The sequence below is a fragment of the Crocodylus porosus genome, unplaced genomic scaffold, assembly GCF_001723895.1.
Source record: "Crocodylus porosus isolate Cpor-Errol unplaced genomic scaffold, CroPor_comp1, whole genome shotgun sequence".
Classification (NCBI taxonomy): domain Eukaryota; kingdom Metazoa; phylum Chordata; order Crocodylia; family Crocodylidae; genus Crocodylus; species Crocodylus porosus.
Genome location: NW_017728943.1, coordinates 931184 through 943369, shown reverse-complemented (window position 1 = coordinate 943369; position 12186 = coordinate 931184). Strand labels below are relative to the sequence as shown.

The 12186-nt window shown below is 47.3% G+C and overlaps 2 protein-coding genes across 4 annotated transcripts in view; both read left to right on the top strand.

Annotated features, from left to right (window-relative positions):
• Window positions 1–6324, top strand: part of HOXB3 (homeobox B3) — a 43208-nt gene extending 36884 nt beyond the window's left edge. For all 3 annotated transcript variants that reach the window (XM_019548378.1, XM_019548380.1, XM_019548379.1), the window contains 2 exons: window positions 2209–2763; window positions 3870–6324. In XM_019548378.1, coding sequence (XP_019403923.1) covers window positions 2328–2763; window positions 3870–4633 — 1200 coding nt within the window. In that variant the 5' untranslated portion in view covers window positions 2209–2327 and the 3' untranslated portion in view covers window positions 4634–6324. The remainder of the gene's footprint in view (window positions 1–2208; window positions 2764–3869) is intronic.
• A 2829-nt stretch (window positions 6325–9153) lies between these two features.
• On the top strand, window positions 9154–12180 carry HOXB2 (homeobox B2). Its single transcript, XM_019548376.1, has 2 exons — window positions 9154–10247; window positions 11505–12180. The coding sequence occupies exons 1-2, from the start codon at window positions 9869–9871 to the stop codon at window positions 12143–12145; spliced, it is 1020 nt and encodes a 339-aa protein (XP_019403921.1). The 5' UTR covers window positions 9154–9868; the 3' UTR covers window positions 12146–12180.
• Window positions 12181–12186: the final 6 nt, after the last annotated feature.

Here is a 12186-nt window from a genome sequence, read left to right as displayed (position 1 = left end):
ATTTATTCCAATTGCCTCTGAACCCGAGCAGTAAAAGTTCCCAGGCGCAGAGTTCTGCCTTTAATGTTGTTATCCTTCAAAAAGTGAAACTTCCAGCCTCGGGAAAGCTCCTGGCGCGGATCCTGCTCTGGTTAATTGGAACACGATATAATCTAATATTTATTATTCTGGCTGAGGTTTTTTTTAAACAATTCCTTGGAGTAAATAATTAGGATTCCGCCCGTCTTCGGCGAAGATAAATGACCGGCATTTGTGACGCGTTGAGAGATGAGATACAAAAGCGAACCTCTTCGGTGGAAGCCACAAGGCAGCAGGCTTCGCTTTGGGACGAAGGGGGCCGTAAATTTATTTTATGAACTTTTGTTTGAAAATCATCGCTATTATTTTTAGCTGCTTTTCATAAAGACTCTCAGGGTCTTGATTTTTTTTTTTTTTGAAAGGAAACCAATGCCAGATAAGAAGGCCTCAAAGAGGTTCCCACCTCTCTGCTCTTCTAGTCAATTTAAGCAAACCTATTCATAATACAGACACTGCTGTTTGCTAATTAATTCACGGCTCTTCGGCTCTGGTCGTGGATGATCCTTTTTATTAAAATATATTCCACGCGGATAAAATAAAAACCAAGGTCTCCCACCAATAATTCTCAGGGGAAATGATTGCAACCTTTATGTGATGGAAAACAAAAAAAGAATCATAGGAGATCTCTGCCGAAGATACCGAGGTTTGGGGATATATAAAGGGTAGAGGCTAAATCAAACCTGTGTGTGAGTACATTAGCTGTGGCTAGAAGTGTATGGTGGGGGTTAGTCTGCTATGTCACAAACACACATGAGTCAGGAAGACAAAATCAGTGGATCATTTATTGTCAGTCAGTGCCTTCTCTTCAACCTTTAATGCTGGGAAAGATGGCAATAGATTGTATTTGCCCCCAAACTCTCCAAGACTGCTCCTGTTCAAATCAAATAGCCAAAGACACTTTTAAAAAACCCAAACAAGACAAGACAAAACAAAACAGAACAACCCCCCCAAGCCCCATAGCAGGCTCATCAGATAATTTACCGGCTTTTGAAAATGTGTGTGCTGCTTGGTTGTCTTCACACATTAATTTATTTTCCGGTAAAGGAGACAGGGTCTGTTCTTTTTGCTTATTATTTTGGTCTTCTTCTTCTTCATGTGTGAAGAAAGTTTATGTTTGAATAGAGAAGAGGGGGACAAAATAAGAACGGTAGTTTTCCGGGGTTTTTTGGGGTTTTTTTAGAAGTTCTGGGCTTGGATTGGAAAGAAAACCAAAACAGAAAAGAAGGAAAAAGGAGGCAAAGTCAAAGGGATACAAGGCAAGACCAAATGGCCTGGTGACACATTTGTCTTGAAAAGAAAAACAACAACAACATCAATGAAACCGGTTTTGGAATCAAATCTTTTCAATCGCAGTCCCAGAGACAAGACTCCAGTTGGGGGTGGGGGGTGCGGGGCAGGAGGGGGCAAGTTTCCTAAATACAACCTGTGCTGCAACATGTAAAATAGCAGGCCAAGGAAGGGGGGTGGGGGGGTGGAGACCAGTTTGAATGTGCGCTCCCAGGACCTGCTTAAAGTGTTTGCACAGAAATCTAGAGACATTATGAGCCCCTGTGTAAACAGCAAAGCGAGCCAACTGTGTCAGGAGACAGTTACCTGGAGAAAACATATTGACTATTTGCTGTTTTCAGTTTAAAAGGAAACATCCCGGGTAGCCAGAAGAACTTTACAGTGTCTGGGCCTCTAGATGGGAGATTCTAGTTGAATAACGTCCTCCTTTCTTTTTACTTTTGGGAACTGCTGGTTGGAGTGTGATGGGGAAGGCAGGAGTGCCTGCTCCCGGCCTGGTTGCAGTCTTTCCCGGTGTATTCTTGCCCTCCCGTGAATGAGTGTGTGTTTACATATGTGTCTGTGTGCATATATGCCTATGAATTCACGTGTGGAGCATGGAGCACGCTGACACCTACCCAGGGCAATGTTTGGAAGAAAAATGTGCTGATTTAAAAAAAAAACACAACACACGAACAAAACTTTTGTGCTGAAATATCTGAGTAGTCTAAAGCCAGGAGGAATCTGCTCCAAGCATCTGTTAGCTCTGTTCTGTAGGAACCTATTCATGTCATGTGCTTTTCACTACCTAAGATGGATTCATAGCCAGGCCACTATTATTGTGTGTTTCTTCTAACCTTTCAGGTCAGCTTCCAATAGACAACTGGAAACGGACTGTCACGTGACCTTGGGGTGCCAATGTTCTTCCATAGGGGTGTCAAGACCCTGGTAGTCAGTAAAAATATTTTTGGGGAAGCCCAGAGATGCAGAAAACAACATACTACGACAGCTCGACGCTCTTTGGGGGCTACACCTACCAGGGGGCCAATGGGTTTGGTTATGATGGTCCTCAACAGCCTTTCCAGCCTTCTTCTCACGTGGAGAATGACTACCAGAGGTCTGCCTGCTCCCTGCAGTCTCTTGGCAACGCTGCCCCTCATGCGAAAAGTAAAGACCTGAATGGAAGCTGCATGCGGCCAAGTTTGCCCCAGGAACATCACCAGCCTCCACCTGTCTCACCACCCCCAAACTCTGTCACCAACAGCAACAGTAGCAACAGCAATAACCAGTCCGGGAGCAGTAAAACTGCCCCCAGCAAATCAAGTCTCAGTGCAAATGCAAGTCTCACCAAACAGATTTTCCCCTGGATGAAAGAATCGAGGCAAAACTCCAAACAGAAAAACACCTCCCCTAGCACAGGTATAAGTTCTGCTTGTGTCACCACCCATTGCCCTGGGCAGTGAGGTAGAGGACCTACAGGCCACAGGCTCTTGTCCCAGGGTGGGATAAATAAAAGCCGAAAAGATTTCCACCGAGGCGTCAGGAGCCAGCCCCTTCCGCCTCTCCTTGGACAAAGCTCCCAGTGCTTCCACTGGGCTCGTGGGCTGGGGAAAGTGGATTTGGCCTCTGGTGAAGAGGTAGAGATGTGCACTTGAACTGTTCCTGGGACTGGAGTGAAATGCAACGATTAGACATGGATAAAGATGGCTGAAGTCTTGAAGGCCTGCAGAGGCTCATGAATGAACGCGTGTGCTTGTTACATCATATTTAGGCATACCCACGCAATTCCATAATATGTATGTATGTATGTATCTGCCTGCCTACCTACCTACCTAATCTGCTACACATTGATAGCTATGATGCCAACTACCTCTATCTGACCGTATGCAATTACGTAGCTAGGTAGGTAGATCATACTTCTAGCTAGGGAATTGCCATGTAGAATAGTCTGACACAGCTGCCCATACATAGTTACATGCAGACCTGCCTCTGTGTACTACAGGCGTTGCTAATATCACGCGGGTGTTATATGGATGCCCTGTAGAGCACTTGCAGAGGTGCACGTGCAATTCAGAGGCAAACAGAGGCGTGTAGCTACGTGTGTGGGTGCGACCACACTCTTCCATGGCTCCCAGCCCTGTGTGTCTGTGTAACGTGCCTGCCCCTGCGACCAACACCGCCACCCTGGAGGCGCCGGGGTTGGCCTTCATTTATTATTCCGCTCCTGCCCCCTCCTCCCACCCCCTGCCAAATATTATTTTCTCCAAAATTATCTGTTGAAAATAATCGACTCCTCAATAACTGGCCCTGGAATCCTTTTCTGCATGACATGATCAAATTTTCATAAACCAGGGGCAGCTTTGGAGAACAGAACTCTTAATAAATGACATGATTATAGAGTGCAGGCTAATGTGCAAGGGGGGGGGGAGGTCGAAGTCCTCGCGCCTGCTCCAGGATTTATTAAGAAGCGATGCATTCAATTTCTGCATGTAAGTAATTATCTTTTATTTCATTTCGGCCGGCAGAAAGCTGCAGCGGCGAGAAAAGCCCTCCGGGATCTTCCGCTTCCAAGCGAGCCCGCACGGCCTACACCAGCGCCCAGCTGGTGGAGCTGGAGAAGGAATTCCACTTCAACCGCTACCTGTGCAGGCCCCGCAGGGTGGAGATGGCCAACTTGCTCAACCTCAGCGAGAGGCAGATCAAGATCTGGTTCCAGAACCGGCGGATGAAGTACAAAAAGGATCAGAAGTCCAAGGGCATGGGGTCCTCCTCCGGGGGACCCTCCCCCACGGGCAGCCCCCCCCAGCCCATGCAGTCCTCCGCCGGGTTTCTGAATACCTTACACACCATGCCTAGTAACTACGACGCCCCATCTCCGCCTTCCTTCAATAAGCCCCACCAGAATGCCTATGCCATGTCGACTAACTACCAAAACCCCATCAAAGGGTGCCCCTCGCAACAGAAGTACGCCAACACGGCGCCCGAGTACGACCCGCACGTGTTACAGGGTAACGGGGGCAGCTATGGGACCCCCAGCATGCAGGGCAGCCCCGTGTACGTGGGGGGCAACTATGTGGATTCTATGGCCGCCTCCGGCCCCTCCCTGTACGGCCTCAATCACCTGCCGCACCACCAGTCTGCCAGCATGGACTACAGCGCAGCTCCGCAGATGCCCCCCAGCCAGCACCACGGACCGTGCGAGACCCACCCCACCTACACAGACCTTTCCACGCACCACTCCTCTTCTCAGGGCAGAATACAAGAGGCGCCGAAACTCACCCACCTGTGATGGGGGTGGGAGGGCAGAGCAGACTCGTGGAGCTCTGACCCGGGGGAGGAGGGGGGAGCCAACCCGCTGTGGGATCTGATTCAGAAACATTTGTGTTGAACCCTTAAAGCGATCCGTTTGGTGGGGCTTTTGTTCCCGGTTTTCTTAGGCGCCGCGTCTTGGGGTGGGGGGGTGGGGGGGCGGTGATAACTCAGCCCTATTTATTTGCAAGCTACCGCCCGCGGTCTCCCCGGCTGTAGAGATAGAGATAGATGCATAGCTCTCCTGATGCTTCAACACAAATGCTTTTGAACCCACACGGGGCAGTTTCCTCGACATCTGAGGAGAGAGAGAGAAATATATATATATAAAGCACCCCAAAAACAACAGCAAACACCACCACCAACAGCAGAAAGCGCGGAGAATTGCAAATAATCCTTGGACCTTGAAAATGACAAGACCCAGTGGGTTCAAGTTGTCGACTCACCAGATCTGTCCAGCTGGCCCAGCGACAACAGAGATCCTTCTTCTTCTTCTTTTTTTTTTTAAATTTAAACTGAGCCACAGAAAACTACCCCCCTCTCGATCCCCTCCCCGCAAAGAGTCTTGCTTTCTCCCTTCCAGTTTAACTCCTTAGATGATGGGCATCTTTCTTTTGAGGGTTTCCTTCGATTTTGGGTTGGGTTTTTTTTGCTGAGTAACCTTCTCCCTCCCACCACCACCACCACCACCACCACGAGATGAAAAATATCCACACCTGCCAACCCTGGAGGACCCACTCTCTCTTCTCTTCCTGCCCGCCAACCCCCAGCCCAAAGAGGCTAAGAGTCGAGAAGGGTCTGGGACATCCATTCTTCATGCAAAGCTGCACCATTTTGTCTTTCTACAGGGAAAGTTGGCAGGTCTGAATATTATTATTTTTTTGCCCCCTCGCCTCTTGAGGCAGTGAAATCGCCCTTCGATGACACCGGGGCTTTGTTTTTGTTTTTAAGGGTTCTCGAACAAACCAACAACAAAGCAATCTTAAGACTTGGAAGTCCTACATGTTGTTCCTCCTCTTCTCTTGACTTAACGTGAAAACAGGGTATATTTGAACAAACGGTATGTCCTCCAAACGAAGCAGAAGTGAATGGATCGCGAGTATTTGCTAATGCTTTCTTGTCTGGACATCTTCGTTGCACTTAGAGTTTACATTTGAATGGGTATAAAACAACTTTGAAGGCCGTCGCGTCCAACTCAGTCGTGACGTCTTTCAATAGGTGTGTGTTCTGGTGAACATTCATATATATTTATTGGTTATAGCCAGTTTAAAATATTTTCTTTTTTTGTATAATTTATCCCCAACATTATGTATTTATATGAGAAGAAAAGAATCAAATTGTACTTTTTTAGTATTTACTTGTTATAAAGGACATTGTGTTTCCTTGTCATTGTACAACAAGCTTATTTTAGTTATTGTAATTTAGAAAGACCAGTAGTTTTATGTTACCCTCGTACTTATGAATAATGTAATTAGTTCTACTGGAGGCATGAGAGCAGAACCAGACTGTAATTGTATAGTCCTGAATTAGAAGAACTCTAGATGATTACCCCTCCCATCCCACTTCTCCTCTTTGGAGATTTTTCTTTGTTCTTCTAGTAGTTATTTTATTTCCTTGCTTAAGGGTTGTCTGTTGAACAATTCTTGAATAAACTTTCTGTTATCAATTTTATCTTGTCCTATTAGTCGGATTTAAAAGCAAAAATAAAATAAAGTAGTCAAAACGTAAGTCTAAGTCTTCCAGAGGTTCCAGACAGATACGTATGTATCTATATTCTCTTCTCCGCTGCTCAACCCCTCCGGTTATAATCCTATTTGTTTTACTTCGCAGGAGAAGCAGGTTATAAACCGTTGACACTTTCCTAGTGTACGATATTTAATTAAAAAGTTAATAGCTAGTCTCCAATTCCACCCCCCCCCCATCCCTTTGGAAGCCTGCTTTAAATTCTCTCACGCAGACTAAAGTTCACAGTCCTCTTCTGCGGTTACCAAGAGAAGGGATCACGTGTCATCCAAACTAAGCAGCCATTGGGTCTAAAATGAAAACAAAGGAAAATGATTAATCACAAAAAGGCAAAGAGTTTTCATGCAGGAATTTTAAAACTGAGGTGAAATTAAATCACTATATTAAAAAAAAAAACCCTGATGAGGGGGGAGAGATGCTGTGATAGGGTAAATTGGCAGTGACAGCTTAAGAAGAAGTGCAGCAGAAAAAACAAATAAGATAACACTGTGGATAATTTGCTTTTTATGATCCAAAGCCATAAGAAAACTTATTTTATAAGTAGTGTGGCTCAATAAAAGTTTTATGATGCTGGAACTGGATAGAAACTGTCTGTCAAACGTAGACGTTTATATTGGTGGAGCAAATAAGGGAGGAGAAATAAGGGATAAGGTCCTGGAGGCGGGAATTTTGGCTACTTCTTGCGGGTGGGAATGAAAGGGCATTGAGTATTAACCTCATTGTCATCGGAAACAGCGATTTAAATCTGTTCATTAGGACTGTGTGTCCATATATACGCACATACATGCATGCATCTAGTATACACCTGTATATGTATAAATCTATACACGAGATACACCACAAAAACACATGCACACGGCTGAAGACCTCCAAAGAGAAATTATTTTTAGCTCTTTTTACCTTTGATTTCTTCTAATAAATGAAGTGCCAAGTTAGTAATTATAGCCCTTGTGCAATAATAAATAACAATAAAAAAGGGAATTTGTTTTCCTACCCCGGCCTGTAGCTGGGTTATGCTCATCCATGCAAGAAGCAATTTAACATTCGGTGATACTATAATTTAAAAGCATAAGAGCGTGGAAGCTTTGATTGGGATCAGATCAAATAAGAATAGTCAAGGGTTGGCTTTTTCCCCCCTCTTCTCCTGAATATAATTTTCTGGATGAGGTAGCTACGCTGAGACTGAGATCCTGGGCGCCATAGTGTTCGCTGTTGTATCCCTGAATTCTGTGAATTCATTTAAAAATAAGTGAAAGCGAAGCCAACTCAGAACCAGAGGGCCATGTCACGTTTCACCAGTCAGGTTGATATTTTGTCTCTTTTGTTCCTTCCTGTCCTTTTTCTGGGCCTTCCTGTGTTCTCGATTTTATTTCCCACTTGCTTGTAAGTAGGCTTGCTTTTGCCCAAAGAGGAAAAAAAAGTTTGCTGTTGGTCTTTAACGTTCATTAAACCTGCAAGGTATTGTTCCGCTATTTTTAGAAAAAAACAAGGATGCGTTTGCTCCTCAATTAAGAAGGCAGCTTCCTATCTGGTCAATCCATACGAAATACGGGAAAACATATTCCTTCCCCCAACAGGTTTCATGTCTGTAACTTTAGTGCTAGTGAGCAGAAATAGTTGACAGAAGCTATAAGCAGTTTCCAAGCTAGTTCAATATATTCTCTGCTACAGCAGTCTTTCTCCCAGGCTGCAGAGAATAATATTCTGGTTAAGTTTATCAGGAAGATTCAAATCAGGGATCTTTAAAGAGAAGCATATCTTCAACATGTGTATGTTGATACCGATTCTGATCTGCCAGGGTTTTACGTATTAGTTTATTTATATATTACCTTTTCCTGATTGCTGCAGAGGTCAAATCCTAGCGATCTGAAACATTTTTTGGGGGAAATATAGTCTACCAGAACTAAGAGTCCCCACCCGGACTGTATCCATGTCTTTTTGCTGAGGTTTTATTTTCCTCCCCTTTTTTTGCTGAGCTGCACCTCGCTTTGGCTCCAGATTTATGTGCTTCCCCTGAAATACACACCACCCACACGGATGTTTTAACTGACAAAAGTTTCTAGGCTCTCCCGCCTGCTTGAATGCAGTTTGCCAACCTTCCTTTGCTACGAGATGGGGGGAATGGAGCTAGAGCAAACAAACTGAAAACCTTCCCAAATGTCAGAATTCTTTGAGGTTATAGATTTTTTGTCTATTTTTTCTATCGTCCAACCTTTCATATTTCCCACTGCTTTCTTCGTCCGTAGGTTACAGTTTTGGCATCACTGTTTTCTTAGTAACCCCAATAAAAGCCAAAATTCCTTGGTAAAGTTAGTGAGACTGACCTGTCAGAAGGCTTTCGAGCAAAAGATTGATCGTCTCTCTCTCTCTCTGTCTTTTGGGGAGGGGGGCAGGGGTCTGTGTGAAACTGCTCACTTTTTAAAAGGAAAAAATCTTACTGGTAAATAAATGGCCTTTAATTTTACTTATTTATTTTATAAACTATTAAAGTGGAGCTGGTTACTGGGGGGGGGGATGGGGACCGATTGCCAATAGGTCCATGACCTTAAAACAGTTTTCCTCTTCAAGCAGAGTTTCAAGCCTTCTTTCAGTCTCCGGTTAGGAAGGGAGGGCTCCGCTCTATGTTTTAAAAGTAATTTAACTAGCTCGGGGAGACTTTTCGACCGTTTCCAGCTTTACTTTCTGATTTCAAAGGATTTATAATGGGCTGCTTCTCCAGCCGCCAGAAAGAAACCTCTGGATCAAGCTTTCGTACTGACCTGAACTTTCCCAGGCTTGGATATTTTTTAAATCCCAACTGCAGGTTTTGTCAAGGTCCGATACTCCAGATTGTCTCATTTATTGGGTTTACACTGAGAAGAGAGCTTACATCTGCCTTAACTGGGGAAGTTCTTTGCTAGTCTTGATTTAGCCCCGTTGTCAAAACTTTCAAAAGATTAATGAGCCCGCTTCTTAATTGCTCTCGTCTCACCCATTGTGCTAATCAGCCCCTCTACGCTCAGGCAGGGAAAGAGTTAAAAAGGCAACTCCTGCCCTTCCACCCAGCCTCCTCTTCCTTCAGGCATCTCCACTTTTGCCTGGACTGTTGCAGCACACAGCTCAACATCCTTAAATGCCATAGCCTGGGTTCTTTGCAGAGAGGAAACAGGATCTGTATTTTATTTTATTTTATTTTTACCACTGGAGCCCCTTTTTTAAAATCAATTAAAGAAAATAATGCTTTCTGTTTTCTACCAGGCCCCGCCTGCCATTGGCCAAAGCCGGTCATGTGACCAGGAATTGGCTGCAATTTCGCCCCAGTCTCCTGTTTAATAGAGCAAGGTCCCCATACGCCTGTATTATCAGCAATATAACAATTATAAAAGCCTGAGAATCATAATCATCGTAATAATAATAACAATCGAGGCCCTCAGATTTCCTCCCTCCTCCTTCGCCTCTTCCCCTCCCTTCTACCCTGGGCCCTGGAAAAGCCATGAATTTTGAATTTGAGAGGGAGATCGGGTTTATAAATAGCCAGCCTTCGCTCGCAGAGTGCCTGACGTCCCTTCCCGCTGTCCTGGAGACATTTCAAACTTCATCAATCAAGGACTCGACATTAATTCCTCCTCCTTTTGAGCAAACCATCCTCAGCCTGAATCCTTGTTCCAGCAGCCAGCCGAGACCAAGAAGCCAAAAAAGAGCAACCCATGGCCTGGCCCAGCAGCCCCCAATCCATCCCGGCCCTTTGGCTGCAGAATTCCCCTGGATGAAAGAGAAGAAATCCACCAAGAAAGCTACCCAGGCTCCAGCCTCCTCTTCCTCCTCGCCATCCTCCTCCTCGGTTCCAGGATCTGCTGCTGGATCTCCTGCAGGTGTGTACACTGAGGGGTGGCGGGGGGCTTCCAGGGACTGGGGGGTTCTACTAATAACCCTATTGACATCCTTCCCCCCTACTCCATCCTCCCCCCCTTCCCCCGCGCCATCCCCGAATCTGTATCACGCAATAAAAGACGCCGCAGCAATATGCCCCCTCTTGCTGATTATTTTATTGCGGATCAAAATGCTAATCCCGGCTATTTCTAAACATCTTTCAAAGGCGACAAGTCCACTAGTTATATAACAGCAGCGGTTGGAAGGAGAAGCTAGATCTTAATATGCCAGGGCGCCCGCGCTTCCCGCCAGGCTAGCAAGTGCTGTTTTACAGACCGCGGGGGAGAAAGGAGCTTTGCGGAGGCTTTTGTGTCTGGGTCGGTGCGGGGAAGAGCAGGAGAAGCTGCCCCTTCAGTGTCCAGCATTTGTTCAGTTGTGGAATAAAGGCAACCTCCCCCTTGCAAAACCTTCCCGGGGACATAATGCAGCATCCTTTCTTTATCAATGAGCTCTCCATCAAGACGGGCCCTATATCATACGTATACATATGCATATATATGTGTGTGTGTGTGTATGTGTGGGTGCATAGAGACACATATACGTATATGCACGCATAGTCACATGCATACATGATATGTGTGTCTGTGTATCTGTGTGATATATATGTATGTGTATATATATGTGGGGGGTATATATGTACAGGTATACAAACACACATATACATATATATATATGCATACATATACATATATAGACGCATATACATATGCATATGTATGTAGGTGTAGATTATAGATATAGATATAATCAGGGCTTTAGGCTCAAGGGGACTGGAGAGAGTGGGTTGATTTTGTTTCCTTTCCTGGCCCCTCGGCAGATGGGAGGCAGGCCGGTTGGTGCCAAGGTGCTGGACTTCCCAAGGAAAAATCCCCTCCCCCCGCCTTCCCTGGGATCCGGAGTTCCCAAACTGTTGGCCACAACTGTGCTGAGCTGGGCGCGATTCTTCCCAGCCAGGCGGGTGGAGCTGGGGGAGGGGGTGGGGGCGATCCCTGCCCCTGGCAGGCCCGGGAAGGGCAGCGTGTGGCTCCCAGCGGGGGCCGGGCACCGGGGTGCTGGGTGCAGGCCACCAGCTCCCCTGCTCGTGTCCCGCAGCAGCTCAGCCCCCGCGATCGGGACCCCGGGCTGGGGGCTGCAGCTCCTTTCCTGTCTGCGCGGGCTCCCAGGACGTGCCCGTGTGTGTGTGTGTGTGTGTGCTTAAGACACCCAGGGGCTCCCGGACGGCGGGTCGAGGCGGCTCCGCACGGCTTACACCAACACGCAGCTGCTGGAGCTGGAGAAGGAGTTCCACTTCAACAAGTACCTCTGCAGGCCGCGGCGGGTGGAGATCGCGGCTCTGCTGGACCTCACCGAGCGCCAGGTCAAGGTGTGGTTCCAGAACCGGCGCATGAAGCACAAGCGGCAGACGCAGCACAAGGAGCCGCCCGACGGCGACCCCGGCTACCCCGGCCCGGACGAGGGCAGCGACCCGGCGGACGAGGCGGAGGACAGCCCGGCCTTCGGCCGCGGCCCGGAGCCCCCCTGCGCCTTCCCAGCCAAGCAGCCGGCGTGCAAAGGGCCGGCCGGCGCCGGGGAGCCGCCGGCCCGCAGCCCCGGCTACCCCGCGCCCCCCGCCGAGGAGCAGAGCGGCGCCCCGGACAATGCCTTCGCCGAGAGCCGGGAGTCGCCTTTGTTGCCAGATCTGAGCCTCTTCTCGGCAGATTCCTGCCTTCACATCTCGGAGGGGCTTTCCCCCAGCCTGCAGGGCTCCCTGGAGAGCCCCGTCCACTTCTCCGAGGAAGACCTGGACTTCTTTACCAGCACGCTTTGTACTATAGATCTGCAGCATTTGAATTTCCAATAGCAGCCCCGGCTTCCTCTGCCCCGGCTGGATCGCACCCCCCC

Bases quoted from the DNA above. Each gene is read 5' to 3' on its own strand.
- HOXB2 (XM_019548376.1), top strand. From the start codon at position 9,869: ATGAATTTTGAATTTGAGAGGGAGATCGGGTTTATAAATAGCCAGCCT. The intron at 10,248-11,504 runs GTGTGTACACTG...TGTGTGCTTAAG, and splicing joins TGCTGCTGGATCTCCTGCAG to ACACCCAGGGGCTCCCGGAC.